Source organism: Rutilus rutilus, assembly GCF_951802725.1.
Source record: "Rutilus rutilus genome assembly, chromosome: 18".
NCBI lineage: Eukaryota > Metazoa > Chordata > Actinopteri > Cypriniformes > Leuciscidae > Rutilus > Rutilus rutilus.
This window is the reverse complement of record NC_140231.1, coordinates 36,360,901-36,388,400: the sequence shown is the minus strand read 5'-3', so window position 1 is coordinate 36,388,400 and position 27,500 is coordinate 36,360,901. Positions and strand designations below refer to the sequence as shown.

The window sequence follows — 27,500 nt, the reverse complement described above, 5'->3', positions numbered from 1 at the left end:
TATGTGTATGAGTGTGTATATGTGTGTGTGAGTGTGTATATGTATGTGCATGTGTGTGTGTATATATGTATGTGCATATGTGTGTGAGCATGTGTGTGTGAGTGTGTATATGTATGTGCATATGTGTGCGAGTGTGTGTGCATGTGTGTGTGAGTGTGTGTGTGTGCATGTGTGTGTGAGTGTGTATATGTATGTGCATGTGTGTGTGTGCATGTGTGTGTGAGTGTGTGTGTGTGCATGTGTGCGAGTGTGTATATGTATGTGCATGTGTGTGTGAGTGTGTATATGTATGTGCATGTGTGTGTGAATGTGTATATGTATGTGCGTGTGTGTGTGAATGTGTATATGTATGTGCATGTGTGTGTGAATGTGTATATGTATGTGCGTGTGTGTGTGAATGTGTATATGTATGTGCGTGTGTGTGTGTGTGAGTGTGTATGTGCATGTGTATGTGAGTGTGTATATGTGTGTGTGAGTGTGTATATGTATGTGCATGTGTGTGTGTATATATGTATGTGCATATGTGTGTGAGCATGTGTGTGTGAGTGTGTATATGTATGTGCATGTGTGTGTGAATGTGTATATGTATGTGCGTGTGTGTGTGTGTGAGTGTGTATGTGTATGTGCATGTGTATGTGAGTGTGTATATGTGTGTGTGAGTGTGTATATGTATGTGCATGTGTGTGTGTATATATGTATGTGCATATGTGTGTGAGCATGTGTGTGTGAGTGTGTATATGTATGTGCATGTGTGTGTGAATGTGTATATGTATGTGCGTGTGTGTGTGTGTGAGTGTGTATGTGTATGTGCATGTGTATGTGAGTGTGTATATGTGTGTGTGAGTGTGTATATGTATGTGCATGTGTGTGTGTATGTATGTGCATATGTGTGTGAGCATGTGTGTGTGAGTGTGTATATGTATGTGCATGTGTGTGTGAATGTGTATATGTATGTGCGTGTGTGTGTGTGTGAGTGTGTATGTGCATGTGTATGTGAGTGTGTATATGTGTGTGTGAGTGTGTATATGTATGTGCATATGTGTGTGAGCATGTGTGTGTGAGTGTGTATATGTATGTGCATGTGTGTGTGAATGTGTATATGTATGTGCGTGTGTGTGTGTGTGTGTGTGAGTGTGTATGTGTATGTTCATGTGTATGTGAGTGTGTATATGTGTGTGTGAGTGTGTATATGTGTGTGTGAGTGTGTATATGTGTGTGTGAGTGTGTATATGTATGTGCATGTGTGTGTGAATATATGTATGTGCATATGTGTGTGAGCATGTGTGTGTGAGTGTGTATATGTATGTGCATGTGTGTGTGAATGTGTATATGTATGTGCGTGTGTGTGTGTGTGAGTGTGTATGTGTATGTTCATGTGTATGTTCATGTGTATATGTGTGTGTGAGTGTGTATATGTATGTGCATGTGTGTGTGTATATATGTATGTGCATATGTGTGTGAGCATGTGTGTGTGAGTGTGTATATGTATGTGCATGTGTGTGTGAATGTGTATATGTATGTGCGTGTGTGTGTGTGTGAGTGTGTATGTGTATGTGCATGTGTATGTGAGTGTGTATATGTGTGTGTGAGTGTGTATATGTATGTGCATGTGTGTGTGTATGTATGTGCATATGTGTGTGAGCATGTGTGTGTGAGTGTGTATATGTATGTGCATGTGTGTGTGAATGTGTATATGTATGTGCGTGTGTGTGTGTGTGAGTGTGTATGTGTATGTGCATGTGTATGTGAGTGTGTATATGTGTGTGTGAGTGTGTATATGTATGTGCATGTGTGTGTGTATATATGTATGTGCATATGTGTGTGAGCATGTGTGTGTGAGTGTGTATATGTATGTGCATGTGTGTGTGAGTGTGTGTGTGAGTGTGTGTGCATGTGTGTGTGAGTGTGTATATGTATGTGCATGTGTGTGAGTGTGTATATGTATGTGCATGTGTGTGTGAGTGTGTATATGTATGTGCGAGTGTGAATGTGTATATGTATGTGCATGTGTGTGTGAGTGTGTATAAGTATGTGCATGTGTGTGTGAATGTGTATATGTATGTGCGTGTGTGTGTGTGTGAGTGTGTATGTGTATGTGCATGTGTGTGTGAGTGTGTATATGTATGTGCATGTGTGTGTGAATGTGTATATGTATGTGCGTGTGTGTGTGTGTGTGTGTGAGTGTGAGTGTGTATGTGTATGTGCATGTGCATATGTGTGTGAGCATGTGTGTGTGAGTGTGTATATGTATGTGCATATGTGTGCGAGTGTGTGTGCATGTGTGTGTGAGTGTGTGTGTGAGTGTGTGTGCATGTGTGTGTGAGTGTGTATATGTATGTGCGTGTGTGAGTGTGTATATGTATGTGCGTGTGTGAGTGTATGTATGTGTATGTGTGTGTGAGTGTGTATATGTATATGTATGTGCGTGAGTGTGTATATGTATGTGCATGTGTGTGAGTGTGTATATGTATATGTATGTGCGTGAGTGTGTATATGTATATGTATGTGCGTGAGTGTGTATATGTATGTGCGTGTGTGTGAGTGTGTATATGTATATGTATGTGCGTGAGTGTGTATATGTATATGTATGTGCATGTGTGTGTGAGTGTGTATGTGTGTGTGTGAGTGTGTATAAGTATGTGCATGTGTGTGTGAATGTGTATATGTATATGTATGTGCATGTGTGTGAGTGTATATGTATGTGCATGTGTGTGAGTGTATATGTATGTGCGTGTGTGTGAGTGTGTATATGTATATGTATGTGCGTGAGTGTGTATATGTATATGTATGTGCATGTGTGCGTGAGTGTGTATATGTGTGTGTGAGTGTGTATAAGTATGTGCATGTGTGTGTGAATGTGTATATGTATGTGCATGTGTGCGTGAGTGTGTATATGTGTGTGTGAGTGTGTATATGTATGTGCATGTGTGTGAGTGTATATGTATGTGCATGTGTGTGAGTGTGTATATGTATGTGCGTGAGTGTGTGAGTGTGTATATGTATGTGCGTGTGTGTGTGTGTGTGTATATGTATGTGCGTGAGTGTGTATATGTATGTGCGTGTGTGTGAGTGTGTATATGTATATGTATGTGCGTGAGTGTGTATATGTATGTGCGTGTGTGTGAGTGTGTATATGTATGTGCGTGTGTGTGAGTGTGTATATGTATGTGCGTGTGTGTGAGTGTGTATATGTATATGTATGTGCGTGAGTGTGTATATGTATGTGCGTGTGTGTGAGTGTGTATATGTATGTGCGTGTGTGTGAGTGTGTATATGTATGTGCGTGTGTGTGAGTGTGTATATGTATATGTATGTGTGTGAGTGTGTATATGTATGTGCATGTGTGTGAGTGTGTATATGTATATGTATGTGCGTGAGTGTGTATATGTATGTGCGTGAGTGTGTGAGTGTGTATATTTATGTGCGTGAGTGTGTATATGTATGTGCATGTGCGTGAGTGTGTATATGTATGTGCGTGAGTGTGTGAGTGTGTATATGTATGTGCGTGAGTGTGTATATGTATGTGCGTGAGTGTGTATATGTATGTGTGTGAGTGTGTATATGTATGTGCATGTGCGTGAGTGTGTATATGTATGTGCGTGAGTGTGTATATGTATGTGCGTGAGTGTGTATATGTATGTGCGTGAGTGTGTGAGTGTGTATATGTATGTGCGTGAGTGTGTATATGTATGTGTGTGAGTGTGTATATGTATGTGCGTGAGTGTGTATATGTATGTGTGTGAGTGTGTATATGTATGTGCGTGAGTGTGTGAGTGTGTATATGTATGTGCGTGAGTGTGTATATGTATGTGTGTGAGTGTGTATATGTATGTGCGTGAGTGTGTATATGTATGTGCATGTGTGTGAGTGTGTATATGTATGTGCGTGTGTGAGTGTGTATATGTATGTGTATGTGTGTGTGAGTGTGTATATGTGTGTGAGTGTGTATATGTATGTGCGTGTGTGAGTGTGTATATGTATGTGTATGTGTGTGTGAGTGTGTATATGTGTGTGAGTGTGTATATGTATGTGTGTGTGTGATTTGAGCTGCTGGTTCTCTCTTCAGTGAATGATCATTTTCTGAAACAACAGATATAGTGGGAAATAGACAGTGGAAACTTTATTCAGATGATCCTCAAGGTAAGAAAAGGGTAGTTTAGGAACTGATCACTGAAAGGCTCTTCGAGGGAAAGTGAAGAGTTGAAGCATCACCTCATTTGTACTGCGAGTCACTTTGGACAAAAGCTTCTGATGAGGGTTAGTGGTTTCCTGCAGTCGCTCTTCCTCAGGTTAGTCTACTTACAGATGATGATGATGATGTCTCTCCTGTCCTCCAGATTCCCAACGCTCCTCCAGCCTATGAGAAGATCGTCTCAGGACCGTCTCCTCCTCCTTACTCACCATGAAGAAGTCAAGCGCTGAGCCGGATGGACCGGAGTAAAGCATCTCTCCTGAGGAGGCACACCACACCTGAGGACTGAAGAGTCTCACACACTAAAGCCTTTTAACAGAATATCAAGGGTCAGACTTAACGCTAACGAGTTTAAGAAACATTTAAATAAAGTTCTAGTTTAGTTCAAGGTATAAATGTTTTAAATGCCAGATTTCGCATGTTTATTTCTGCACACATTCACGTTACTGATGATTTACTTTATAAACTATAATCTTTTTCAAACATATGCATGAAGTTTCCATGAAGAGATGCGGCGCTTGCAGTGAACGGGCATCGCTGTTCAGAATAAAAGACTCAAGTCAAGTCAAGTATATTTGTATAGCGCTTTTCACAATACAGATTGTATCGAAGCAGCTTCACAGTATTAAATTAAAATAATACAACAAGGTTTGTTTCTAGTGGAATTTATTGATTGATAAAATCAAATTAAATATCCCCAACTGGATGTGGTGAGGGAAGACATGCAGGTAGTTGGGGTAAAAGAGGCAGATGTAGAGGACAGGGTGGTATGGAGATGGATGATCCGCTGTGGCGACCCCTAATGGGAGCAGCCGAAAGAAAAAGAAGAAGAAGAAAGAGCGCGATGGATTATAGGGCGATAGAAGATCCGTTAAATAGACTGGAGCTAAGCCGTTTAGGGCTTTATAAGTCAGTAGCAATACCTTGTAATTAATACGGGACTTTATAGGTAACCAATGCAGTGATGATAAAATCGGTGTTATATGATCATATTTTCTTGATCTAGTAAGAACTCTAGCGGCGGCATTTTGGACTAACTGTAGCTTGTTTATTGAGGATGCAGGACAACCAGCTAATAAAGCATTACAGTAATCTAGTCTCGAGGTCATGAATGCATGAACTAACTTTTCTGCATCAGAAACTGATAGCATATTACGTAGCTTAGCAATGTTTCTAAGGTGGAAAAAGGCTGTTTTTGTAACATATGAAATATGATTTTTGAAAGACAGGTTGCAGTCGAGTATAACACCCAGGTCTTTTACTGTAGAGGATGAAGTAACAGGACATCCTACTATATTAAAGTTGTATTGCGAGAGGTTTTGTGGGTGGTTTTTTGAACCGATAAGTAGTACCTCTGTTTTGTCTGGATTTAAAGGGATAGTTCACTTTGAAATTAATTTTTGATATGTTTTAGCTTACCTCAAGGGCATCCAAGATGTAGGTGTCTTTGTTTCCGCAGTAGTTTCAATTTTGATATTTTTAGGTCAAACCGTTCTTGTCTGTCAGTCATATAATGCAGGTCTGTGGTCACTGTCTCAAAACACAAGCACAGAGTCCAAATTAAAACAATTCCCCATCGTCCAAATGAAACAATTCCCCATCGTAAGTACACATTGATGGCCTAAGACACGAAATGAGCGGTTTGTGTGAGAAAACGAACAGTATTTATATCGTTGTTATCTCTTGAAAACAGCACACGTCCAAATGATCTGACGGCGCGGGCGGGTATAGAAATATACATAGATGTCGCCTTGGCTACGGTTTCGTTCCAATGTACTGCAGTAGCGAAGGCGACATCTAGTGTATATATCTATACTCGCCCGCGCCGTCAGATCATTTGGACGTGTGCTGTGTTCAAGAGATAACAACGATATAAATACTGTTCGTTTTCTCACACAAACCGCTCGTTTCGTGTCTTAGGCCATCAATGTGTACTTATGATGGGGAATTGTTTCATTTGGACGATGGGGAATTGTTTTAATTTGGACTCTGTGCTTGTGTTTTGAGACAGTGACCATCGACCTGCATTATATGACTGACAGACAAGAACGGTTTGACCTAAAAATATCAAAATTGAAACTACTGCAGAAAAAAAGACACCTACATCTTGGATGCCCTTGAGGTAAGCTAAAACATATCAAAAATTAATTTCAAAGTGAACTATCCCTTTAATAAAAGAAAATTGCACGTCATCCAATCTTTTATATCTTTAACACACTCTGTCAATTTGGATAAATTAGCGTTTTCATCCGGCCGTGATGAAATATATATTTGAGTGTCATCAGCATAACAATGGAAACTAATTCCATGTTTCCTTATAATATTTCCAAGTGGCATCATATATACTGAGAATAACAGAGGGCCTAACACAGATCCCTGTGGCACTCCATAGGTTTCTTAAAGCACAAAGACTGCATTTGTTTTCATGCATTTGTTTTCCCAAGTAAAAAAATCTGTTATCATAAAGGAACTACATGATGAAAAGCTAATTAACTAAATCATAAAACTAAAATTATAGTGCTGGGCAACGATTAATCGCATCCAAAACCAAAGTTTAAGAAATATTTGCATGTAAATACTCTCTATATATTAATAATATATATAAATAAATAATTTTTTTTAAATATATACATGTGTGTGTGTGTATTTATATATACAAAATAATTATACAAGGTACACACACATGTATTATGTAAACAAAAACGTTGATTTTGGATGCGATTAATCGTCGCCCAGAACTAAATATGAAATAAAAACAGTTCTAATTGATCTAATTGGTTTAATGAACTCAAAGGACGGGCACAGCACACCAATGCTTTTACTTCAGTCATAAATATATGCCAAGTTTATTGTCATGAATATAGAGGAAACACAAAACCAAACTGATATCATCTGATAGTACTCATCCTACGCCTGAATGTACTACTCCTGCCAGACATACTCTTAAAGAGACTGAAGACTGTTCTACAGAGTAATATTAATCATTTAATGGAAAATGCTACAAAACATTCAAACCTTTGCATACAAATGGAGTAGAAAAGAGTCAGCCAAACAAATACTGGTATGTACATTACTGGCCATTCGAAATCTCCAAATTTCTCTTGGTGAAACCAACTCTAAGGATAACCAATTTTCCCTCAATATGTATAGTAAAGGGCAAAATGCACAAAATATTAATTTAGTTTAACCTCCAACATCGGGAGAAAAGGAAGCAAAGGGAAGCCGGCACAATCCCAACTTATTCGAGACCACACTGCAAAAAATGCTTTTCTTAGTATTCCAGTCCAACTTCTTAAATCAAGATGCATTTACTAGATGCCATAAGATATTGTGTCTTGTTTTCTGGGGAAATAATTCAAAATTAAGTGAGTTGTTGCTCAAAACAAGCAAAATTATCTGCCAATGGGCTTTATTTAAAGTTAAAGAAAAATTATCTTAATTAAAACAGAAACAAGATTATTTTTCTGAACCCATTGGCAGATAATTTTGCTTGTTTTGACAAAAATACTAAGGAAGAAAAGCATTTTTTGCTCATCGGGAAACAACAGATGACCTCCAGAGAGATTTCAGTGATTCGATCTCTCCAAGGAATCTGGTTTTCTCATTGGATCATTTGTGTTTAAAGTAGGTACAGTAACACTACTTGAGGAGGAACTAACCATCGGCTTTGCCAACACTTGTATGCTTGAAGCTTGAACTATATTTAAAATGGCACCATCTGGACTCAACAGCAGTTTACTAGGGCTGGGAACCATGTTTTGACCTTGTAGTGGATGGGGTGAAAGAGCAGGTTTTCCGACTGTCCCAGGTCTGATAGGTGTCATTATCACCGAGTTCATATACGGAGGAACACTTGCAATAGGAGTGGCTGGACTGGCGTTGGTTGCACCACCGATCGGTGGAACCATTGCAACTGGAAGTTTCTGCATCCGTGATATCGTGCTGTTAATGGGTGGAACGGTTACCATTGGTGAATGATGTGCAATTGAAGTTTTTATCGGGGGTACCGCTTGGTTTTGGGATGGTCTTCCTTGCAAGAGCATCGGAGAAGGTGTGCTTAGTAAACCTCCTTGAAGAGGAGAGGTTTCTTTTATACCTTGTGATGGTGTAACTGAGGTTTGAAAGATTGGAAGTCTCACAATGTCTGATGATACACCAGAGCGTAGAGCTTGTGAGAGACCAGACACACTCATTGGCGTTCTTGTGCTCAGTTGTTGATTGACTCGATCTGAAAGTCCAACTTTTGGTGAGGGTAGCCTGACTGGTGTCACCAATCTCATACCTTGCACAACTGAAGGAACGGTAATAGGGGTTGAAGTGTTTGGACCTTGAGGAACAGGGGAAGCAGAACTTAAGCCTTGCAATCCTCCAGGACAAGAGTTGATGAGCAGAACATGGCTCCCTGGTGCAAGGCCTTGAGAAGGTACAACAAATCTGGTGTTATTGATCAGGAGCTGAGTTCCAGGGGCAAGTGGGGCAGTGGTATTAATCACTATTTTCTCCTGGACACTCTTGGCGGTAGAGGTCGGAGGTCGTAGCCCAGAGGTCATGACCACTGGACTCAATGAACTCAATGCAAGAGGACTGGATACTCCAGAAGAAGTTGTTTTAACCAGTGAGCGTGAAGTGCAAAGGGATGTGATCATTGGTGTCTTGTCAGTGTTCACATCAACCGGTAACGTAGTGCGTTTGTTAAAAAGGCTTCCTGAATAAGAGGAAGATATAGTCGGTTTACAGGGAAGAGCATTTAATGTTGAAATTGATGAAGGTACATCCGGTTTTACAACTGATAAAAGTGCGGAAGAAGCCATGTGGCCGGTGCCTAGCGTTGAAAATGTGAGCGTTTTCCCATCAACAGTCCCAGGTACTTTCAGAGAACTTTCTGACGGATTTCTGCTTGCAACCAAACATGTCTTTTGACCAATCTGAAGTCCACTTGAAGTAGACGTCGCAGGAACTCTGGAGACGATCACAGGTGTAGTTTTCCCAGAGGCTTCGGTTGCTGACGGCATATTCTTGAGTATTCTTGACATTAACCCTGGGACACCGATGCTCTGGATGCTTGTACCGGAAGAAGTGCAGGATAAAGTTGTCCCCAACTTGGGAATGACCTTCAACGCTGGTGTACTAGTAGAGGATATGTTGACGTCTGAAGATGACGCCTCTTTTGGAACGGTAAGTGCTGAGTTACTTATAAACATGACTCTTGACCCTGGCAAAGTACAGGTTGCTGTAGTAGCGCTGGCCTTTGATGCTGGCGAAGGGATATTAGGTGAAGGCGAGACGAGGAAGACCTTTTGGAAAGCAGTTCTGCTTCCCGGTAGAGGCCTCTTTTGTAGGGGTTTCGTTCCACATTCGGAGACTGTATTCTCCGGAAAGCCTTGGATGTCTTTAGCAGTTATACAGACACCATGACTGTCTTGGCTCGTGGACAGGAGTGCAGATTTACCAGGGATTGATGTTTTGGCCAAGTCATTGCTATTCTGATTCAGAGTTGATTGAGGGACAGTTCCGGGCACGAAAGTCGATGAGCCGACTCTCTTTGAGAGTGACTGAGGAGTGACTCCAAATAAAGAATTAGCAGAAGCGGTGGCCGAAACCGCTTGTGTAGTGGACGTGGAAGACTTCGACACGAGAAAGGCTTGGAGTTGTGGAGATATGGTAAAAACAGGACTTGGAGGCAATGCCCCCGTTCCACTCTCAGACGTCTGAACCTTTACCACCCCAGTGTTCCCTCCTCTGGTAGTGACAAGGATAGACTGCGAGTCTCTAATGCACACTGTCCGGAGCTCCTGTTTAGCGTCAGGTTTGGTCGGACTAGCTGATTTATTCACAACCACCTTTGGCTCAGGAGTCTTTTTAGGCATGGCAGAACCTCCAGAAACGCTCTTTAAAGTCCTTAAATTGGGAGTAACTACAGCAGACGGTGTTCTGGCAGTGCTGGTGTCTTTTAATGGTGCCACTTGCTGAACAGGAACCCTGTTTTCCGGTATGGTGAAGCCCGAAGCGTTGGACAAGTACGTTGCGGTCTTAGGGAGCGATGCGGAGGCCTTATTCTCAGTGCTTTGAATCAGTAGATTTGAAGGCAGTATAACAACTTGTTGCATTGATTTTTGATCCAATATTGTCTGCGCAGAAGTGATTCCTTTCCTGAGAAGCCCGACGCCACCCGCCGTCTTGTACACAACCTGATCAGTGCTTTCAGTTGTGGATGTTGTTTCAGGTTCAGTTGGCGAACAGGTAGTTTGTAATCGGACAGGCGGTTGAGCTACAGAAGTCTTGTTATTATCCCGCAGAATCTGAGCCATCACTGCAGCCTTAGGATGACTGATTAAGGTCACTTTGTTTCCAACACTCTTGGCCAGTAGTGCCTGGATGGGTTTGCAAGAACCCTGAAAGCTGCTCAAAGGCTGAGGCAACGCTAACACTCGTGGGATCCCTGTTGCTTGTTCCCTGGATGCAACTTCCACATTAACTTCAGATGTTAAAGAGCTCTCTGGGTCTATTTTGCCTCTTTTGCACAGGCTCAGTTCATCACTGATCGCACCGCTTTGGCGACGTCTTGAACTGCGCGTGAAGGGTCCAGAATCTGACGACTGCATGACAATTTCAGGTCTGTCAACTTGGCATCTTGATTCGTGATTTCCTAGATGATTTACACTCTCTGCAAAAAGAAAGCATGGATCAGTCCAAACAAATATCCAGGGATCGTACAGATACTGTCAAATTAAATTCCAGGACTTTTCAAGCACTTTAGTATTTTTTTAAAGGATTTTTAAAGCTCAAATTACAGATATAAGGTATTCAAAATGAAACATATTTAATAATGTATATTAAATACAAAGTTTATAATGGCTATTATTGTTCAATAAATAATATTTCATATTATAATGTTGGCGTAATTTGTATCGACAAAAAGTTTTGATGGGCGTTTATCAGACGACCTGCAGTGTTAATTTTGCCTGAAAAGATTGTATTTGTGTTTATTTGAATTTTTTTTATTTCATATATATTGTATTTAAATAACTCAAACACTTTTCAAGTACCTCTTCGTAAATATGGCTGTTTTCAAGGGTTTTCCCGGACTTAAACTTCAAAAAGTCAAATTCAAGTACTTTAAGCACCTTGTACGAACCCGGCATATCACATCTATATCAAAGCAACAGTGTAATTTAAATTCTAAAAAAGGTAAATAGATGAATAAAAAGAAACTAATAAAACAAAATGGTACAAATAAAGTGCAGCACATGCAATGAGACTCCGGTAACTTTAACCACTGAAAGGACACTGTGACAAAGATATCGCTTTCCTTATTTAAACTGACTTTCCCCTCATGAATATATGATTGAGCTGAAGAATGAAAGCTGTATCATATACTTGGATATTTATATGAGCAATATCACACTCATAGCCATGAGAAACGCCTCTATATCAGACGGACTGCAGCTTTAATTTTGTGTGAAAACATTGTTTTATCAATAAAATTAAAAATAAATTCCCCATATATTGTCTTTAAATAATTCAAGCACTTTTCAAGAACGTCTTCATAAAAATGGTTGTTTTTAAGAGTTTTCCAGGACCTACATTTCAAAAAGTCAAATTCAAGCACAAGATGTAAAATAAGTCTCTGATGTCCCAAGAGTGTGTGTGTGAAGTTTTAGCTGTTTTTACACTATTTTTAACGTGCCGTTTTTGTGTCTGTCCCTTTAAATGCAAATGAGCTGCTGCTCCCGGCGCAGGGGGCGGAGCTTCAAGAGCTTGTGTGTGTGTGTCAGCAGCTCCAATAACCTCACACACACACGCACTGAACATTTCAAAAACTTTTAGTCTTTTATGTTCAAACCGGAGTCAGACAAAGACGGAGAGACTCAAGAAGAAGTGCCAACATGTAGAAGCAACAGGACATCTCTGAATGTTTAGTTGATTTGAATTTATGTAGCTGATGTGGAGTAAACTATCTTAGCATATTCTGTCATGATAATCTATAAATCGTGTTCCTGGGGGTAAACTTGTTTATGGTTTATGCTGTTTGTTGTAGTCCTTAAAAAGTGATTTCTGCAAAATAAAATCTCTCCCTTTGCTCTGAACTCTGAGCGTCGTAACCTGGAGATGTTGTTTATGCTCAAACAGCAGCATTACACACTAACTAAAGTTATAGAGGTTAAATCAGCCTCTTTCTAATGGCTCACCTGCTCCCTCAGAACCATCCTTCACAGCTCTGACGTCCCCCTCCGGCACTTCTCTCGGCGTCTCTGTGGACAACATGCCGTCTCTACACACACTCGTCTCCACCCGCTCCCTGATGAAGCTCTCATACTCGGGGTGTTTCTTGAAGTCGTCACACTCCTTTTTCAAGCGCGCTCTGTGGAGGACAAGGACAGGGGTGAATTCACAGAGCTCTGTTCCCAGGAAAACATCGCCTTGAGGAAGAGAGAGAACACATGCAGTGAAGTGTGTCAGCCGCTGCGCATTACAATGGAAACGCGAGTCAAAATCAACTCGCAGAAGAAAAACAAAAAATCTAGTGAGTGAAATGCCGAAGTCTGCAACACCAGCGTCGAGATTCTCACACTGTAATAGCGGCTCGACGTGATCGCACAGATTCAGAATTTCCCATCTATATTCCACATGAACGTGCGAGTCCATGTATTTCACTGTTCACACTATGACTGATGTTTCCTGCAGACTGAGACTGAGACTGAGACTGAGATGTTGACCTGTTCCTCTGGAAGGCCTTGACGAGTTTGGGTTCCCATGGCAACAGCTCGTTTAGCAGCCGGATTAGTGTGATGTGTAACTCCTTCACAGCGGCTCTTCTGTTCGGCCGTCGGTCCTGGAATAAAGACACACACACACACACGTTTACAAGTTTCTACAGTTGCTCTGTTGCTGTATTACACTCTGGGTTTGACAAATTCATATAATTTCACAGTTATAGTGATTGAGTATGAATGTGTGTGTGTGTGTGTGTGTGTGTGAGTGTGTGTGTGTGTGTGAGTGTGTGTGTGAGTGTGAGTGTGTGTGTGAGTGTGTGTGTGTGTGTTCCCTCTCTTACTAACAGATCTCTTTTTGCCGCCGTTCAGTTGTTGTAGTTGATCTTGAGTTTTGCTGATCAGGACTCTGAGATCGTCCAGACTGGAGCAGATCAACTGCAGGAACGACACGGTGAGGGGAAACGACAGAGCAAGGGGATAGAAAACACTTTATTATTCAGGAAACATTATTATTAAAGTCATTATTATTAATAATAACAACATATTTTAAGTATTAGTGCTTAAAGTCCTATAATTATTATTATTGAAACATATAAATGTTCCTGAAAGAGTCTCTTCTGCCCATTTATTTGATCAGAAATGCAGTAAAACAGTGAAATATTATTCCAGTGTAAATCATCTGTTTTCTATGTGAATATATAATAAAGTGTAATTTATTCCTGTGATCAAAGCTGAATGTTCAGCATCATTACTCCAGTCTTCAGTGTCACATGATCCTTCACAAATCACTCTAATATGATGATTTGATGATCAAGAAACATTTATGATTATTATCAGTGTTGAAAACAGTCACAAAGTGACTCACAAATGAGGAATATATTCTTTTAACAGTTCGAAATAAAGATTTTCATATTCATATATCATTAGTGTTTTCCCGTAAAGGGTGACATTATGTGCAGTGTGTGTGTGTGTGTGTGTGTGAGTCAGCTGACCTGAAACGAGGGTCCGGTTTGAAGAAGAGCAGATCCCGCTGGTCTCCTCAACAACAGTTTCCCATCAACCCTGTTTCCTGATGACGGAGAAACACCACGTTTTATTCATTTATCCTGTATTTACCCAGGTAAATCCCACTGAGACATCACTCTCTCTTCTTCCAGACACACCTGGTCTAGACGGCAGCTCATGTGTTTCACACAGAGACAACCATAATAAACAATACTCATACAAAACAAAAAGTAAACTCAAGAAAAGCACTAACAAGGCTCCTTTAAAACATTTCACACAAGTTCATTATTTAATGTATTAACTAACAGAAACTAACAATGAGCAACACATTTGTTACAATATTTATTAATATTTGTTAATGTCAGTTAATAAAATCCAGCTGTTCATTGTTTGTTCATGTTAGTTCGCAGTGCATTAACTAATGCTAACAAATACAACCTTTGATTTTAATAATGTATTAGTTAATATTAATTTCAACATTTACTAAGATTAATTAATGAGGTAGAAGTATTGTTCATTCTTAGTTCATGTTAACTAAGGTAGTTAACTAATGAACCTTATAGTAAAGTGTTACCGTTTCATTTAGTCAACATGAAGTGAAAGTGTGTATTATTCACCCAGTTTCCGTCTTTTCCTCCGGTCTTTGTTCTTCACGGTTGTAGCCGCTCTCGTCAGGCTGCTTTTAGCCGTTCGCTTCTTCAAGCTCAGTTTGGGTTTCCTCATGTCTTTCTTCTTCTGTCTCTTCTTCTTCTGGCGTTGCGATTGGTCCTCACTGGTCATGTGATTCACATCTTTTTCAGGACTTCTGTGACTATTCAGAGCGGGTGAAACTCCCTTATATCGGCTCTCTCCCACTCCGAAGCTCGGCTCGCACTCGTCCTCGTCTTTTAACCGTTCTTCCTCGGTGAACGTTCCTCGAACGCTTCCAGAGTCCAGAGACCATGAGAAGATGCTGGAGGAACATTTCTGATCCAGATCCTCCCTGTCGGCGAGCGAATCCTCCTTCCATGCGTTCAGCTCCTTCATCACATCTACGACAGACGCAGATCGTTCTCAAGCTTCATTTCAAACGCAAATTCTAAATTAAATGAGCTTTACTACCATGACTAAATAATTCAATAAAATTATTAATAAATATAGCTGCAAGCAGCAATTATCGGGGACAAGCACAACAGAATCAAACAGTGAAATTAGCAGCAGACCAACTGCAAAAATGAGTTAATAAAGAAAAAACTATTGTAAGCAAAAAGGTTCACAACCTATAAATACACTGCGTTGTAATATTGCTTATAATATACTTTTTTTTTTTTTATTAACACAAGGGGGCGCTGCCCTGAAACTTTTCGAGTACCTTCAGGGCATTGTTCCTAAAAAACATCCTGAGTTTTGTATCAATATGCCAATGCGTTATAAAACGATATCCCACATGCCGCCCTGAATCTAATGAAACCACTTTTATGATTTTTGGGCAAACCGTTCAAAAGTTATAAACAAAAATATTAATAATTTTTCCGTATCTCCGGACCAGTAGGTGGCGCAGCGCCAAAATAAAAGTTATAATAATAATAATAATAATAATAATAAACAATTAAAAACAAAACGAACAATAGCAACAATTAAACTCACGTGTTTCCAGCTTGACCTCTGACCCCTCCGGTTCCTCCTGCGATCTCTTGACGTGTAACAGCGGAAGAGGAAACTCCATCGCGACACACGGACTCTGGCGGTAGATCCTCAGGTCGGCGCCGCAGAAGTGAGGGAAGTGTATGTACGCGTTCTCCTGCGCGTCGTAGCCCAGGATGGACTCGCGGCACTCGTGGATCGGCTGCGCGAGAACCGCGACCTGAACGTCTTTCTGCGTCTCGTACACGTGATCGCACAGGCCCTTGAGGAGCCACACGCGCTGTTTAAACGTGAGCATGTGGAACGGCGTCTCCTCTAGCGGACTTGCGTCTCCTAGCGTCCAGAAGAACTGATGGGAAAGTCCTAGGAGTTCGGCACGAGCTGTTTGGTCCTCGGCCCTCGCGAGCGAACGGTACCAGTCCTGAACCCGCCGTCGTAGCTCCGCCTCCCACTTCCTGTACGGCAACGGTGGGCGGCGGTGGGCGTTCGCTCTTTTATTTGGGTGAAGGAGCAGAGAGGTCATGACCTTAGCTAGGAACGAGCTACAGCGCGGCATTAGCAAGCAGCGCTCCAGCTCGTAGAAGACGATCTCGGGGAGGTTGAGCGCTTTCTGAGCCAGACACAAGAAGTGGCCGATGGCGGGAAGCTCCCACATGGTCCGAACGGCCCACGGTTCCGCCAGTGCGAGCAATGAACTCTCCCAATCCTCCAGATCCTTCACTGACGCCTCCTCTGCTTCTTTACGCTCCAGCTCACGCTGCCTAGAGGTCAAAGGTCAACGGTTACGGTAAGAGATTTAGGAGTCTACGAGTTCTGTGCGAAATGCAAACATGAAATGCAAACTGCCGAAATAAAACTATGGCTTAACTTGAAGAAATTATGACTGAAATATAATACCGAATATACCATTGTATTTTGAGGAATATATACAGTCAAACCAAAAATTATTCAGCAACTGATTTCCTGTGGATCTATATGTTCAAATGAAAGTGATTCCCTGTGGATCTATATGTTCAAATGAAAGTGATTCCCTGTGGATCTATATGTTCAAATGAAAGTGATTTCCTGTGGTTCTAAATGTTCAAATGAAAGTGTTTTCCTATGGATCTATATGTTCAAATGAAAGTGATTCCCTATGGATCTATATGTTCAAATGAAAGTGATTCCCTGTGGATCTATATGTTCAAATGAAAGTGATTCCCTATGGATCTATGTTCAAATGAAAGTGATTCCCTGTGGATCTATATGTTCAAATGAAAGTGATTCCCTGTGGATCTATATGTTCAAATGAAAGTGATTCCCTGTGGATCTATATGTTCAAATGAAAGTGATTTCCTGTGGTTCTAAATGTTCAAATGAAAGTGTTTTCCTATGGATCTATATGTTCAAATGAAAGTGATTCCCTATGGATCTATATGTTCAAATGAAAGTGATTCCCTGTGGATCTATATGTTCAAATGAAAGTGATTCCCTATGGATCTATGTTCAAATGAAAGTGATTCCCTATGGATCTATATTCAAATGAAAGTGATTTCCTATGGATCTATATGTTCAAATAAAAGTGATTCCCTATGGATCTATATGTTCACATGAAAGTGATTCCCTGTGGATCTATATGTTCAAATGAAAGTGATTCCCTATGGATCTATATGTTCAAATGAAACTGTTTTCCTATGGATCTATATGTTCAAATGAAAGTGACTTCGAAAGTGATTCCCTATGGATCTATATGTTCAAATAAAAGTGATTTCCTATGGATCTATATGTTCAAATGAAAGTGATTCCCTGTGGATCTATATGTTCAAATGAAAGTGATTCCCTATGGATCTATATGTTCAAATGAAAGTGATTTTCTATGGATCTATATGTTCAAATAAAAGTGATTCCCTATGGATCTATATGTTCAAATGAAAGTGATTCCCTATGGATCTATATGTTCAAATGAAAGTGATTCCCAGTGGATCTTTATGTTCAAATAAAAGTGATTCCCTATGGATTTATATGTTCAAATGAAAGTGATTCCCTGTGGATCTATATGTTCAAATTAAACTGTTTTCCTATGGATCTATATGTTCAAATAAAAGTGATTTCCTATGGATCTATATGTTCAAATGAAAGTGATTCCCTGTGGATCTATATGTTCAAATGAAAGTGATTCCCTATGGATCTATATGTTCAAATGAAAGTGATTCCCTATGGATCTCTGTTCAAATGAAAGTGATTCCCTATGGATCTATATTCAAATGAAAGTGATTTCCTATGGATCTATATGTTCAAATAAAAGTGATTCCCTATGGATCTATATGTTCACATGAAAGTGATTCCCTGTGGATCTATATGTTCAAATGAAAGTGATTCCCTATGGATCTGTTCAAATGAAACTGTTTTCCTATGGATCTATATGTTCAAATGAAAGTGACTTCGAAAGTGATTCCCTATGGATCTATATGTTCAAATAAAAGTGATTTCCTATGGATCTATATGTTCAAATGAAAGTGATTCCCTGTGGATCTATATGTTCAAATGAAAGTGATTCCCTATGGATCTATATGTTCAAATGAAAGTGATTTCCTATGGATCTATATGTTCAAATAAAAGTGATTCCCTATGGATCTATATGTTCAAATGAAAGTGATTCCCTATGGATCTATATGTTCAAATGAAAGTGATTCCCAGTGGATCTTTATGTTCAAATAAAAGTGATTCCCTATGGATTTATATGTTCAAATGAAAGTGATTCCCTGTGGATCTATATGTTCAAATTAAACTGTTTTCCTATGGATCTATATGTTCAAATGAAAGTGATTTCGAAAGTGATTCCCTATGGATCTATATGTTCAAATAAAAGTGATTTCCTATGGATCTATATGTTCAAATGAAAGTGATTCCCTGTGGATCTATATGTTCAAATGAAAGTGATTCCCTATGGATCTATATGTTCAAATGAAAGTGATTCCCTATGGATCTATGTTCAAATGAAAGTGATTCCCTATGGATCTATATTCAAATGAAAGTGATTTCCTATGGATCTATATGTTCAAATAAAAGTGATTCCCTATGGATCTATATGTTCACATGAAAGTGATTCCCTGTGGATCTATATGTTCAAATGAAAGTGATTCCCTATGGATCTATATGTTCAAATGAAACTGTTTTCCTATGGATCTATATGTTCAAATGAAAGTGACTTTGAAAGTGATTCCCTATGGATCTATATGTTCAAATAAAAGTGATTTCCTATGGATCTATATGTTCAAATGAAAGTGATTCCCTGTGGATCTATATGTTCAAATGAAAGTGATTCCCTATGGATCTATATGTTCAAATGAAAGTGATTTCCTATGGATCTATATGTTCAAATAAAAGTGATTCCCTATGGATCTATATGTTCAAATGAAAGTGATTCCCTATGGATCTATATGTTCAAATGAAAGTGATTCCCAGTGGATCTTTATGTTCAAATAAAAGTGATTCCCTATGGATTTATATGTTCAAATGAAAGTGATTCCCTATGGATCTATATGTTCAAATTAAACTGTTTTCCTATGGATCTATATGTTCAAATGAAAGTGATTTCGAAAGTGATTCCCTATGGATCTATATGTTCAAATAAAAGTGATTTCCTATGGATCTATATGTTCAAATGAAAGTGATTCCCTGTGGATCTATATGTTCAAATGAAAGTGATTCCCTATGGATCTATATGTTCAAATGAAAGTGATTTCCTATGGATCTATATGTTCAAATAAAAGTGATTCCCTATGGATCTATATGTTCAAATGAAAGTGATTCCCTATGGATCTATATGTTCAAATGAAAGTGATTCCCAGTGGATCTTTATGTTCAAATAAAAGTGATTCCCTATGGATTTATATGTTCAAATGAAAGTGATTCCCTGTGGATCTATATGTTCAAATTAAACTGTTTTCCTATGGATCTATATGTTCAAATGAAAGTGATTTCGAAAGTGATTCCCTATGGATCTATATGTTCAAATAAAAGTGATTTCCTATGGATCTATATGTTCAAATGAAAGTGATTCCCTGTGGATCTATATGTTCAAATGAAAGTGATTCCCTATGGATCTATATGTTCAAATGAAAGTGATTCCCTATGGATCTATGTTCAAATGAAAGTGATTCCCTATGGATCTATATTCAAATGAAAGTGATTTCCTATGGATCTATATGTTCAAATAAAAGTGATTCCCTATGGATCTATATGTTCACATGAAAGTGATTCCCTGTGGATCTATATGTTCAAATGAAAGTGATTCCCTATGGATCTATATGTTCAAATGAAACTGTTTTCCTATGGATCTATATGTTCAAATGAAAGTGACTTTGAAAGTGATTCCCTATGGATCTATATGTTCAAATAAAAGTGATTTCCTATGGATCTATATGTTCAAATGAAAGTGATTCCCTGTGGATCTATATGTTCAAATGAAAGTGATTCCCTATGGATCTATATGTTCAAATGAAAGTGATTTCCTATGGATCTATATGTTCAAATAAAAGTGATTCCCTATGGATCTATATGTTCAAATGAAAGTGATTCCCTATGGATCTATATGTTCAAATGAAAGTGATTCCCAGTGGATCTTTATGTTCAAATAAAAGTGATTCCCTATGGATTTATATGTTCAAATGAAAGTGATTCCCTGTGGATCTATATGTTCAAATTAAACTGTTTTCCTATGGATCTATATGTTCAAATGAAAGTGATTTCGAAAGTGATTCCCTATGGATCTATATGTTCAAATAAAAGTAATTTCCTATGGATCTATATGTTCAAATGAAAGTGATTCCCTGTGGATCTATATGTTCAAATGAAAGTGATTCCCTATGGATCTATATGTTCAAATGAAAGTGATTTCCTATGGATCTATATGTTCAAATGAAAGTGATTCCCTATGGATCTATATGTTCAAATGAAAGTGATTTCCTATGCTCTATATGCTCAAATGAAAGTGATTTCCTATGGATCTATATGTTCAAATGAAAGTGATTCCCTGTGGATCTATATGTTCAAATTAAAGTGATTTCCTATGGATCTATATGTTCAAATGAAAGTGATTCCCTATGGATCTATATGTTCAAATGAAAGTGATTTCCTATGCTCTATATGTTCAAATGAAAGTGATTTCCTATGGATCTATATGTTGAAATAAAAGTGATTCCCTGTGGATCTATAGGTTCAAATGAAAGTGATTCCCTGTGGATCCATACGTTCAAATAAAAGTGATTCCCTGTGGATCTATATGTTCAAATGAAAGTGATTCCCTATGGATCTATATGTTCAAATGAAAGTGATTTCCTATGGATCTATATGTTCAAATAAAAGTGATTCCCTGTGGATCTATAGGTTAAAATGAAAGTGATTCCCTGTGGATCTATATGTTCAAATGAAAGTGATTCCCTATGGATCTATATGTTCAAATGAAAGTGATTTCCTATGGATCTATATGTTCAAATAAAAGTGATTCCCTATGGATCTATATGTTCAAATGAAAGTGATTCCCTGTGGATCTATATGTTCAAATTAAATTGTTTTCCTATGGATCTATATGTTCAAATGAAAGTGATTTCGAAAGTGATTCCCTATGGATCTATATGTTCAAATAAAAGTGATTCCCTATGGATCTATGTTCAAATGAAAGTGATTCCCTATGGATCTATATGTTCAAATGAAAGTGATTTCCTATGGATCTATATGTTCAAATGAAAGTGATTTCGAAAGTGATTCCCTGTGGATCTATATGTTCAAATAAAAGTGATTTCCTATGGATCTATATGTTCAAATGAAAGTGATTTCGAAAGTGATTCCCTGTGGATCTATATGTTCAAATAAAAGTGATTTCCTATGGATCTATATGTTCAAATGAAAGTGATTCCCTGTAGATCTATATGTTCAAATAAAAGTGATTCCCTATGGATCTATATGTTCAAATGAAAGTGATTTCGAAAGTGATTCCCTGTGGATCTATATGTTCAAATAAAAGTGATTTCCTATGGATCTATATGTTCAAATGAAAGTGATTCCCTGTAGATCTATATGTTCAAATAAAAGTGATTTCCTATGGATCTATATGTTCAAATGAAAGTGATTCCCTGTGGATTTATATGTTCAAATGAAAGTGATTCCCTGTGGATCTATATGTTCAAATGAAAGTGATTCCCTGTGGATCTATATGTTCAAATGAAAGTGATTCCCTGTGGATCTATATGTTCAAATGAAAGTGATTCCCTATGGATCTATATGTTCAAATGAAAGTGATTCCCTGTGGATCTATATGTTCAAATGAAAGTGTTTTCCTCAGGAAGTGTGCGTTCACCTCTTCTGGTCTTTGGCTCTCTGCAGCTCCTCCAGTCTCAGCGCCTGCACCATGATGGACTCGCTGCCGCCCACTGTAATGGCCGCCAGGTTTCGTGGCACCAAACGCCGCCTGGACGACGTGCCGACCGGCGCTTTCTCATCCTCGGTGCCGAAACGACCTCTGGAGGTCACGGCTAGCGTGGTTTTCTCACGCAACGTCCTGGTGTGGGAAAGACATGAGTGAATCTCAAAGCTTCAGTTTGTATATTTGTATATTTGAACAATACACATAATTTCAAAGCAGCTTCACAGAGAGTGCATGAGTCCATATTACAGTGATCTGTTATCAGAGGGAACTGTCTAAGTTATGCATTTCAGAAATGTACATATGCAATCAGTTAGATAAAAATGTATTAATTTAAACAATGTAATTTAAATATGTATTAATTTAAACAATTCATTTCTAATGTACATTAGAAATTCTAAAGTAAATGCGTCAGAAATTGTTACATTCTTATGTAGAAATTCTAAAGTAAATGCTTCAGAAATGTTTTTTCTTATGTAGAAATTCTAAAGTAAATGCGTTAAAAATTGTTACATTCTTTCTTACGTACATTGTTGCATCCAGAATTAATGTCAATCTAAATTGGTAACTAATCCATTCTGTTAAACTACATTCTAAGAATGCGGAAGGGAACCTAAACATAACTCGTTGTTGTGTCACATGAATGAATCTCAACAGCGCCGTGTTATTATTACCTGGACAACAGGGTCAACTTTTGCTCTAGAATAATCTCCAGTTTCTGGGCCTGTTTAGAGATCCAGTGATCGACTCCGTGAAAGCGATAACAGTTCTCTAACATCAGTCTGAAATCGGCCACGAACGCAGTGATGGATTCATACTCGCGATTTACAAATTTATCATGCATCTTTCTGAGGCTCATGTCCGCATCAGGGCTCTGGGACCCGGGATGCCAGAACGGGGCCGTTATGGATTTATGCTTCTCTGAAAGAAAGCTTTGAAATATTCTGTAGGCCTGCTGGATCTCGGGCGTAAAATCGTCTCCGTTTCCCCCCGTACTGGACCTGCTGTCGTCGTCAGAGGTCACCGGGTCACTTTTATCACAGTGTGACGTGAAATTCTCAAGCCCTGATTGGTCAGACGACCCGTTGCACAGGAGCTCCGCCCCCTCCAGGCCCGCGGAGGTCAAGGTCAAACGGTGGTTCAGGTTCATGTCCTCACACGTGTGTGTGCTCTCGCTCGGGTCCGAATGAAGCTTCATTCTCCTGCCGTGATGCTCACCTGCACAGGTGCCTCCAGCATCATCTGTCAATCAATGTCAATCTGGCATCACATGAAGAAGCCATGGCTGTTCCTGACGGAGACTGTGTGACGAAAGACATTAAACCGTTAAAACGGAACCCAGGAGAGATTAAAATGAAAAACTGAATTTGTGGAAAAGAAATAACAGAATTTGTATGGGCCCTGTTGATAAAGATTAAATTGAAATGTTATTAATTCAGTCCATCAGACATGCTTTTAGATTATTAAAAAGTAATTAAATCATTAATAAAAGAGAGAAGAAAAACATAGATTTGGGGAAATAATGCAGAAAATGTGTCATATGGCCCTGACATAAAATTAATTTCAATAAATAATAAATATAAATGTTAACAAAAAAGCACATTTTTGAAGTTTTATTACTTCAGTTGATTAGACATGTAGCCTATTTTGATTAAAAATAAATAAACTTCTTAAAATAAGGAGAATATGGACTAAAAGAATAAAAACTACTATACTTCCAGTTAAATGAGTTCTTGATGCAAGTACTGCATAAAGCATGTTCTAATAAATAATTATAATTGAAACTCGTGCATTTCCATGAATTTCTACAAATCAACAAATCGGCTGAAACTCATTTAAAGTCCATCAACCAGCTATAAATTGTGTTAATCTCCCAGTCTTTAATGTTTTAGGAGTTTTTACAGCATTACCGGAGCGCTGTCCTGTATTGTCGAGAGAAACATTAAACCGGCCGCACTAGGCCTCAGCGCCAGCGGCCTCGATTTCACTCTCAGACCCGTGAGGGCTCGCCTGAGCCGGGCAGCCGCCGCTCTTTCTCCCGGGGGCCGATGAAGATCATAGTTCCAGTGAGGAGCGATCTGTCAGAAAAACGCCGTTAAAAGCCGAATCGCGGTTGTTTGTCCGCTTTCACGAGGGAAACCCTGTCAGATTTACGCGAAAAGCGTGTGATAGAGAATGAGATGAGAGACTCGGCGACACTGAATCACAGACCGCTGTTTACATGTGTGTGCGCGCGCGCGTGCGTGTGTAAGTGTGTGCTGAAAAATAATCAAAACTTCATACATGTTAGTTAGAGGACCAGAGTTACAGCAAGGTTTTAATACGAAGGAAAGGAAAATAATGAAATCTAAATCTTTTCATGTGCTCAAGGCTGGAAACATGAACCTGTGTGAATATTCCAGAATTTTCCAGTTTTATTTGACTTAAAACACTTTCTGTCTCGCTCTTCCCTCAAGACAAACTAATGTTTGAGAAAATCAACTGTTCTCAGTAAAGCTTTCAGAGTAAAGGTTCAGATTCCAGAAGACAGAAAACCAAACTGGAGCTTAAACAGCGAACAAACTCTGCAATCTTCAGGTGAAGCTCGAATTCCAGCTCAGCGATCTCGGAAGTTCGTATTTTCGAGTCGTGTTTCCGACATCAGTCACTTTCGTCGAAGCAAGATGGCGGTGCACCATCACCATTCACCACTTTACAACAAGGTTTTAAACTCCACTCCTAGAAAATGAAGTACAAAGAATGTGCAGCAGCTTTATTCTGCTTTTTAACGTTTTATTTTGATGAAGCCACAATAAACTTTATTGTTACATATTATATTGTTATATTACACAGATGTTATATTTTGTGCAGGGAATCTAAAGCTTATTTAGTTGTAAATAAAAAAAGCCTGACAATGTCACTGCAAAATACCAATAAATATTGTGGTATTCCGCCACACACACCCTAAAGACTCCTAAAGATCGGGCTAAAAGAAAAGACGGAGCTTCCCACTCCTTTACGATTTTGTGTGGGAGCTTGTTTTCGCCACAGAATAAAACCATTGAAAAGATATTTTACGACTTTTGATCTCACAATTCTGACTTTTTCCCCTCAGAATTGCGAGATAGAAACTCTCAATTGCAAGTAATAAAGTCAGGATTGCGAGAAAAAGTCTGAATTGTGAGATTTAAATGCTATTTTGAGTTTTTTTTTTTTCCACAATTGTGAGATCAAAAGTCGCAATTACATTTTTTTTCTTTCTTTGGTGGAGAAAACAAGCTTTCATAAGTTCATGTGTGTTCGATCTTTTCAACATGCCTTGCACCATACAAATCAAAAGAAATAATTAAGATTAATAATATAAAGATTATAATGATATTTTCATGATTATTAAGCCTGTCAATTAAAAAGTTTCATTTTATATTGATTTTGGGGGTGAAATTAAAGTTTCATAGCAAAGAAACTGTATTGAAAAATGAAAATGAAAGGAAAAAGATACAAACAGGTAAAAAGACAAACCAATCAAGATGACATCATACTCCTTAAGATATTTGTTATTATTATTATTTATGAGTTTGAGAGATTTTTACAGTATGGGAAATCACAGCAAGACTTTACATCTAGACAAAATGAACGTGTTCTTGTGAACAAAAGAAGCTTTGTTACTTTAAGAAAAAATATATATCTTTAAGATTTTATGCAACGAGATAAGGTGACGTCACCAACCGCAACCAGCATGCGATGCTCTCAGTCAACACTAGATGTCTCCAGTGTTCACGAGGCGTTAGGAAACACTGGTTCAGTGTGGAGTATTAGTGCACTTCATACTGCACTGAAAATATGGCTTCTGTCACGTGACCTCAGTTATCATTTCAGAAATTACCTGTTGTATAGAATCTGCTTTTGTGTAAAAAAAAAAAAAAAAAAAAAAGTCATGGAGAAATAAAAAAATGGTGGTTGATGTCATTTCTGGAAACAAAAATGCTTTTCTTATTAGTCCAAATATAAAAATAATCTTAAATCAAGATGCATTTGCTTGCATATGTCTTGTTTTCTGAGTAAATAAACCAAAATTGATTTGTTGCTTAAAAAAAGCAAACTTCTGACTTATTTCTACTTGAATTAAGATAATTTTTCTTTCCCCATTGGTCAATAATTTTGCTTTTTTAAAGCAACAAATCACTTAATTTTGGTTTTTTCCACCGAAAACAAGACATAATATCTACTCATCTAGTAAATGCATCTTGATTTAAGAATTTTTAGATATTTGGACTTAAGTAAGATAAGCATGTTTGCTGGTATGAACACACTTTCCCCACCAAACGTGACAGTACAGCTGTTGTGTTAAAGTTTCCTCATGTTTCCTGATAAGAACCTTGAAAGAATCAAAGCATTAGATGTGATCATGTGATTCTGCTCTGTGTGAAACAGAACTAAAAAAGACAAATCACACATTGATTCTGGAATCAAAATATTTAATAAGTACATAACAAGTATTATACCATGTATAAAATTTGGAATCACAATTGGAAGCGATGTGTCTGCTGGGGTTTACCACACTGAGGGAGCGAACGGTGCGCCGAACATGACGGGAGGAACACAAACCGATCTTCAGTAATAAGTGCAAGAAAACATAAAACACCACAGAGTAAAGCAGAGCAGAAGAGAGGATCACAGACCAGACCAAACCAAAGAGACTGGATAATCTTTAAACATTTTACATTTACATTTCCTGAAAACCAAAAGCAGAAATCTTCTGAGGAAAAGGACGTCACCACAAAAAGAGGACGAACAGGCCAAGCAACGAACGACGAGCGGCGAACGGATGAACACCAGCTGACCGAGCGTCCGGTCGAGCAGACTCTCAGCGACACACACATTCTCATGACACCCGTCAACAACATCCGGCCCATAATTCACTTCAAAAACACTTGCATTGAGGAAACGAAGCCGGTTTGTACGACCATCGAGATATCCTGAACAGTGACATTATTTTCATTCAATTTAAACACATTTTACCCCCATTAATATGTCAAAAACTGATATATTATTCATTCAATTGTATTTATACATTTAAAATATTAAAAGTACATATAAAAACGATCCATATTAAAAGCATTTACACGTTGTATTCGATACGCTGCCTCTAATGCTTGTTTTATTAACAAAAAAATCTGTTTTACAGTCAATAGAATCTAACTAGAGTCACTAATGAGAAATAAGAACATCTGGACACGGTAATAAGGGTTTGTGCGTCACTATGCAAATAATAGTTTGTTTGTGCATAACATGATGTTTTTGGGGGTGAAATATGAGGCGACGTGTTTCTGACAGGATTCACGAGGAGCGCTCGCTTCTTACGCAACACTGGAGTCACTGGAGTCACTGGTTCTGAGGAGCTTGTGTTTCTGGTGGATTCCCAGTCGATCCAGATGTGATGATGTTCATGATGGACACATGATCGAGTCACATGACCCCGCATCCGTTGGGGTCATGTGATACAAATGTCAGGCTGGTGCTGATGGGGGACTGTGTGTGTGTGTGTGTGTGTGTGGTTTGTCCGTATGTTGTGGATCAGACTCAT

At 38.7% G+C, this 27,500-nt stretch overlaps 3 protein-coding genes across 8 annotated transcripts in view; 1 reads left to right on the top strand and 2 right to left on the bottom strand.

Moving 5' to 3' along the window:
• Positions 1–6,694, top strand: part of mlana (melan-A) — a 10,871-nt gene extending 4,177 nt beyond the window's left edge. For 2 of the 5 annotated variants that reach the window (XM_084387708.1, XM_084387709.1), the window contains exon 5: positions 4,338–4,836. In XM_084387708.1, coding sequence (XP_084243834.1) covers positions 4,338–4,406 — 69 coding nt within the window. In that variant the 3' untranslated portion in view covers positions 4,407–4,836. Of the gene's footprint in view, positions 1–4,337; positions 5,403–6,584 lie in introns of those variants that run through there. The other 3 variants (XR_014625252.1, XR_014625253.1, XM_084387707.1) reach the window with 3 other exon arrangements.
• A 320-nt stretch (positions 6,695–7,014) lies between these two features.
• Positions 7,015–24,636, bottom strand: brd10 (bromodomain containing 10). 2 transcript variants are annotated; one of them, XR_014625248.1, is made up of 11 exons: positions 23,848–24,636; positions 22,612–23,238; positions 21,872–22,072; positions 15,538–16,295; positions 14,529–14,942; positions 13,899–13,975; positions 13,252–13,341; positions 12,910–13,025; positions 12,382–12,554; positions 7,701–10,856; positions 7,015–7,588 (listed from the first exon to the last, which is right to left on the bottom strand). XR_014625248.1 is itself a non-coding variant. In XM_084387656.1 (10 exons), the coding sequence occupies exons 2-10, from the start codon at positions 23,133–23,135 to the stop codon at positions 7,759–7,761; spliced, it is 5,451 nt and encodes a 1,816-aa protein (XP_084243782.1). In that variant the 5' UTR covers positions 23,136–23,238; positions 23,848–24,636; the 3' UTR covers positions 7,015–7,758. The 2 variants fall into 2 exon arrangements, 1 of the variants encoding a protein (XP_084243782.1); XM_084387656.1 differs by having other exon boundaries at positions 7,015–10,856.
• A 1,738-nt stretch (positions 24,637–26,374) lies between these two features.
• Positions 26,375–27,500, bottom strand: part of uhrf2 (ubiquitin like with PHD and ring finger domains 2) — a 38,124-nt gene continuing 36,998 nt past the window's right edge. Inside the window, exon 16 of the mRNA XM_084387663.1 lies at positions 26,375–27,500. This exon is cut by the window's right edge and continues 143 nt beyond it. Coding sequence (XP_084243789.1) covers positions 27,497–27,500 — 4 coding nt within the window. The 3' untranslated portion in view covers positions 26,375–27,496.

Bases quoted from the DNA above. Each gene is read 5' to 3' on its own strand.
- brd10 (XM_084387656.1), bottom strand. From the start codon at position 23,135: ATGAAGCTTCATTCGGACCCGAGCGAGAGCACACACACGTGTGAGGAC. The intron at 13,342-13,898 runs GTCAGCTGACTC...TCGTTCCTGCAG, and splicing joins AAACCGGACCCTCGTTTCAG to TTGATCTGCTCCAGTCTGGA. The intron at 13,026-13,251 runs GTTAGTAAGAGA...TCTTTATTCCAG, and splicing joins ACGGCGGCAAAAAGAGATCT to GACCGACGGCCGAACAGAAG.